This window comes from Pogona vitticeps, chromosome 4, assembly GCF_051106095.1.
Source record: "Pogona vitticeps strain Pit_001003342236 chromosome 4, PviZW2.1, whole genome shotgun sequence".
In the NCBI taxonomy this organism is placed as follows: domain Eukaryota; kingdom Metazoa; phylum Chordata; class Lepidosauria; order Squamata; family Agamidae; genus Pogona; species Pogona vitticeps.
Genome location: NC_135786.1, coordinates 109,487,888 through 109,493,887, shown reverse-complemented (window position 1 = coordinate 109,493,887; position 6,000 = coordinate 109,487,888). Strand labels below are relative to the sequence as shown.

The window sequence follows — 6,000 nt, the reverse complement described above, 5'->3', positions numbered from 1 at the left end:
TATAGCCTTGAATGTTTTCCATGCTTGATCAGAACTGGATGTTCATTCTCGAAATAATTTCTTTTTTTCAGGATGCCTGGGATTCTCTTAGACTACAGCCATGACAGATATTCATATTATATTCCTCATGGGATTAATACAACCTTTTTGTCTCTCCTGAAATAGAAAATACAGCCACTTGACATAGCAGGCCATCTTGAGAATGGCAAGGCACTGTTCAAGGCTGTTAGTTGAAGAGAAAAGCAAGCTATCATAAGAAATGTCAGTTTGTATGACAACATCACTGAAATTTATGACTCGAGTTACAGGAGAATCTTAGGTTGTTTCCTAGTTTTGCTCTCTTTTTTGGAATCCAAACCATGTTTCTGTCTCTGTTCTGCCACCCCTATCTGGTCAAACATGCAATCTTAAAGATGTTATTCATTTTTAGACACAGGGAAAAGAATGAATCCCACAGCATTTCTTTTTAATAACTGTTCAGCTACAAAATTTTATTGGTATCCTTTTATGTTCCCTCTAGAGGATGTAATGCACAAAAGCATTGCCACGGAACATATAAAATTACAAATGAAATTTATTGTAAAAAGTAGAATGTCTTCTAGACGGGTGTCAGTATTTATTTTCATTCATAAAACAAAGCCAAAAAAAACTGCAGGTATAATATATTCATTTGTCAGCAAGTTCAGGGGTGTAAATTGCCATCCAACGTTATTGACTGATATAAGACAGATATTGAAAAGACAATTTAAATTTACTCTTCCAAACATAAACTGTTCCACAAAAGCACTGTAAAAACTCCTTCATGGTTTTGTTTGTTTTTCTGTTGTGCTTCACACTTATGGTTAACTACATAATTTGGTTGTGTCATAATCCACTGTGTTTGGCAATTTGGCATTGTAGGCCTGCAGAGCAGACTGAATCCTCACCACCTCACTGGTAGACAACTTGAGTCTATGACGCAGCAGGCATGAGAAAAGATCAAGACGACGTTGACCAGGTGGAGAGAGTTTATTTACACGATCCCGTATCTCTAGCAGCTGCAAAAGCGCTGAGTCCTGGGATCCCTGAGTATAGGGGTAGTCTAGCTGCATAATCAAGTCCCGGATTGCTTCCGGGTCAAAGTGCATGCTGTAGCCGAACACTTGTATGTTGTTTATTTTCATGTAGCCCAGGTTCCGTGAGGGATCAATAAACTCCAGGGGTTCATAGTAGATGCTCTCGTTGCCATTGGGACCATTTGACTTAATACGACTCCTCAAGTAGATGTGGACTGTTTCAAAAAATGTCTTCCACTTGTTGCCGAGAGTCAGCGTCCAATTATAACATTGAAGTGGCAAGTCCAGTTTAGTCCGCTCCCAGTCTGGGAAACTGTTTTCATTGACAGGCATAAACCAACTCTCAGAGTGGCTGCCTCCAAAAGGATTGACATAAACAGCCAGGACAGGCTCCAAGGTGCTGTTCTTTGTTAGGCAAATTTGAAGAGAGAGACCTAATATCATATGGACCAGGCTAGATTTGTACTTGTTGCTCTTCAGGGTAAGAAGCATCCTTTTGCGCCAGGAAGGGTCAAACCAGCTATTGAGACGCATGTCATTGCTGATGAAAATTGCATGGACCTCAATCCGTCGGTCTGTTTTCTGTAACAAATACTTCATCTCCAAATCCTGAAGATCGGTCTCAAACCCAATGTAGTTCTCTGTTGAGTCTGCCACTTCAGGCTTGCAAACCCCTTGGCTCAGCATGTATCCAGTGTTACAGGTCCCGCATCGGGTACGGTTATCAGGTGCACAAGTTAAGCAGGCGGAACCATCTCCAACAATACACGGTAAAGAACCAAGGCAGGCAACCTGGTCGTTAGGGCACGTACACGAGTGAGTCTCTTCTGAAAAGCTACCCAAAAGGCCATTTTCATTGCAGTAAAGAAAAGACTGGATACGGTTCAGCCAGTAGGTAGAAGATCTGTGAAGTGAACATGAAATTAATGAGTACATGGTGTGACACAAACTAAAGTGATTGCAGTCACATTGTTTTGAAAAAGAAATGTCATTTGATATACTGGAGATATTTCCTGGCACCTTTTATATCAGAGGAAATGTCCTTTTTTAAAAAAAGTGACTAAGATAAGGAAATGGAATTTAGAAGGGTCCCAGTTTTAATCTTACCTGAGCTATAAACTTTCTAAGAAAAAAAATACAGGGCTGTTATACAACTTTGAATACACACACATACATACATATACACTAAAAATGGAATCATTTTAGTGAAAAGTAACAGTCTATGGTGCAAAGAAGGACATAAGGTATGAAAAATGCTTTGAACACTTGAAAATCACCAATTATGACACCAAAAATAAATTATTACTTACACCACTCTTAGAACAAACCTCCTCCATTAACCAATTAGTGTTTGCTGTTCAATGTGCCTGTTCCATGTATTCTGTCAACAACCAATGCAAGGCTATGGTGATTCAAAGCCAACAAGGATATCAACACACATCAAGTTACTCTTTAGGGAAAAATGTGTAAAGATTCCTACTTCACACCAACCTTATGACAGTTATTATATCGCCTCTCAAGGTTGAACCTGAGGACTTAACCAATGTGACACAAGCATTCACTGTTCATTCAGTGTGACCACCAGACCCTGAAGCTGAGTTGGGGAACTGTACTCTTCCCAGCTTTATACGCTGTTCTGAGATTGTTTCTTTCAATGAGCAAATATAGTTTTGTTCATACATTGAACATAGAAAAGAATATGGAAGTCAACACTAGACTTCATCAGTCAAGCGAAGAGAAGACTCCATATATCGAAGCAAATGTATACTGAACGACTATCTGTTTTGTAACATCATTTCATTTATTTCATTATATATAGAAACAGATACAAATAAAACAGTTTTAAAAAGTGATAGAGGTACAAGTCATCATGTCAAAATGCAAGTAAAGTAAATGATCCCTAATTGATTTACAAACAGTAAGATGAAACTATTCCAATATACTGCCCCCAGGAAGAGTAAAGTTACTTCAAGTAGTTCTAGCTATAATTTTCTGAACTGCAGCACAAGTGTTCTTTTTGTAGGAATAAGCATTATCTATGCATTTTTTCTATATACAAAACAAATTAATAAAGATAAGTTTTACATGTCTTTCATCAAATTTTTCGTTTTTCAAGTTGAAAATCAGATGACAGTTGGAATATACAATGGAATCTGAAGAACAGATGGGGGACATTTGGGAAAACAGACAATGTAGAAATGATCAGTTCTGAAAATTGATGAGAGAAGCAGGGGACTTCTTTGTATTTTTTCATGTCTTTGTTCTTGTCCTAAAGGTGTATGTATTGTTGAAAAATCTTCCCTCCACCAACACCATCATCATCATTTTTCTGTGCTAGATTCCATTTAATATTGATTATGATTTTTCCATTTTCTTTTCCTCTTTATTGTAAATGAGGGCTTTAACATTGAAAGCATACCATACTGGGGAAGAGAAGCCCTATATATTCTTGAAATGCAGTAAACCAGTTCAGGCACTTACTTGAATAGTGAGAATCTTTGCATGATGGATTAGTTCATGCATGCCACTTTCTGTCCCACAATACCTAAAAATCAGCATATGTTGCAGGCAGGCACTCTGTGGAGAGACCCATTTTCATAATTCCCCCTTTTAAACAGGAATGATCATGTGGCTCAAAATAACCATGCATATCAGCCATCAAACCATTAATCACATTAAGTCAGACCTGGGCAAAATGTGGCCCTCCAGATGTTGCTGAACTGCAACTCCCAGCAATCCTAGCCCACACAGCCAATAGTGAGGAGTGTTGGGATTTGCAGTTCAGCAACATCTGGAGGGGCGCACTTTGCCCAGGTCTGCATTAAGTGGATGGTGGGAGGGAGTTGTACTGTATCTGGTCCCCCACCATGTGGCGACTGTTGTTTTATGAGTAATTGAATGAGATTATAATTGCATCAGTCAATCCTGTATACATAGGAAAGCAAAAGTTTATCATGTAATAAATGCAAGTGCATTTTACAAAGTTAATAATACTCTGCATACAAGAAGAAACATTAAAATGTGTAAATCTATATAAGCATCTGCCACATCATAAGCCTTGCACTATTTCTCCAAATGATGGCAGTATTTAAATGTGAATATGTCTCTAAAGGCTACAATAGTTTCATGTTGTCATTTGTAATTTAGTGCTGATTTTCTGAAGTGCAGGCACCCAACATGACAATCTGGATAATCTCATACCCAAGGAGAATCTAAAAATGCAAACTGCTATGTTGGTCCATAACAAGCTGGTTCTAGCAATTAACATCACAACTTGGATCAATTCTTTGGCGAATATATTGTACAAAATGTAATTTAATAGTCCCTTCAATAGTCCATTCAAGACCAAGCCACCCAAATCCAATACTTTGCATTTCACCAGCTCACTCACAACTACTAATCTCAGACTGAGGAAGGAAGTAGTAGGCAGATGACACCATCATAGATTACATCAACAGCATGGCTTTATAGTTGACATAAAGATGGTCTGAAGTTTTGACCTTTTGAAACCCTCTTTACCACTATATGCCACATAATCTGCTTTAAATCTTGGGATGAAGTTATCCCAATTCTGTCTCAGTAGGACAACAGACAAATATGTGACAAACAATTTATATAAAAATGCCTTCCTGCCATACAAATTATCCTAAGGTGCATTTTAAAGATATGTTCTGGGAGTAAAGATACTATTTAGAAGAGAACTAAAAGTAGTAAATCTGGAAGTTGAGTCATAGCAACTGGACTTCTTTCTTGTTAAGTTGCAACATTTTGCTACTCATCCAAGTAGCTTCTTCAGTCTGAGGAGAGTTGGTAGGAGACCCCTGATACATCCTCCACATGGGTTTCACTTCCCCTTGGTCTGAACAGGCTCATTAGAATGACAAAGGACAGGGGATAGGAGATAATCCCACTTCTGTGGTACTTCTCCATCCACTGTCATTAACAGTGGTCTTTCTGTTATGTGTGGTCCTAACCTTTCTGGGAACAGATGAAAGGGCAGCATGTTAAATAGGAGACAGATCCATTTTGTTTTGCCATTCAAGGTTAAGCTGAAATCTCTTACCTTACTGACATCTGATATTGTCCTGTGTCATCAAATTGATTCTAATTCATGGCAGTCGTTCCCAACCTTGGGTAACCCAGGTGTACCTGAAGTGCAACTTCCAAAAGCCTTCACCACCAGCACTGCAGGCTGGTAATAATTAGGCATCTTTCAGTCTCGAGAGACTATGGTAACATGCTCTGTATGGAGTACTTGGAACAGCATCTAGTGTGGCTGAGAAGGCCAATTCGAGAGTGACAATCCCTTCCACACTGAAGACAAATCCAATCTGTCCCCTGTCCAGCTCCCTGATTTTGCTGGTTTTGGCACTGCCTCTTTACCTCGGCCTGCTGGACAAGTGTCTCTTCAAATTGGGAGAGGCCATGATGCACCGCCTGCCTCCAGGCTGAACGCTCAGACATCAAGGTTTCCCATCTGTTGAGGTCCATTCCTAAGGTCTTCAGATCCTGCTTTCAGATATCCTTGTATCGCAGCTGTAGTCTCCCTCTGGGGTGCTTTCCCTGCACTAATTCTCCATACAGAAGATATTTTGGAATCTGACCATCAGCCATTCTCATGACATGCCCAAGCCAATGCAGACGTCACTGTTTCAGTAATGTATACATGCTAAAAATTCCAGATCGTTCTAGGACTACTCTGTTTGGAACTTTGTCCTGCCAGGTGATACCAAAAATGTGTCGGAGGCAACATATATGGAAGGTGTTCAGCTTCCTCTCCTGCCATGCACAAAAGGTGCAGGACTCACTGCAGTACAGGAGTGTGCTCAGGACACAGGCTTTATATAGACCTGGATCTTGGTATATGCTGTCAGCTTCTTGTTAAGCCAAACTCTCTTTGTGAGTCTAGAGAATATGGTAGCTGCTTTGCCAATGCATTTATCCA

General features: G+C 39.5%; 1 protein-coding gene across 6 annotated transcripts in view; it reads right to left on the bottom strand.

The window, feature by feature from the left end:
- Positions 1-459: 459 nt before the first annotated feature.
- BRINP3 (BMP/retinoic acid inducible neural specific 3) overlaps positions 460-6,000 on the bottom strand; it is a 369,852-nt gene continuing 364,311 nt past the window's right edge. For all 6 annotated transcript variants that reach the window (XM_020790487.3, XM_020790489.3, XM_078392316.1 and 3 more), the window contains one exon: positions 460-1,959. In XM_020790487.3, the coding sequence (XP_020646146.1) occupies positions 843-1,959 (1,117 nt within the window). In that variant the 3' untranslated portion in view covers positions 460-842. The remainder of the gene's footprint in view (positions 1,960-6,000) is intronic.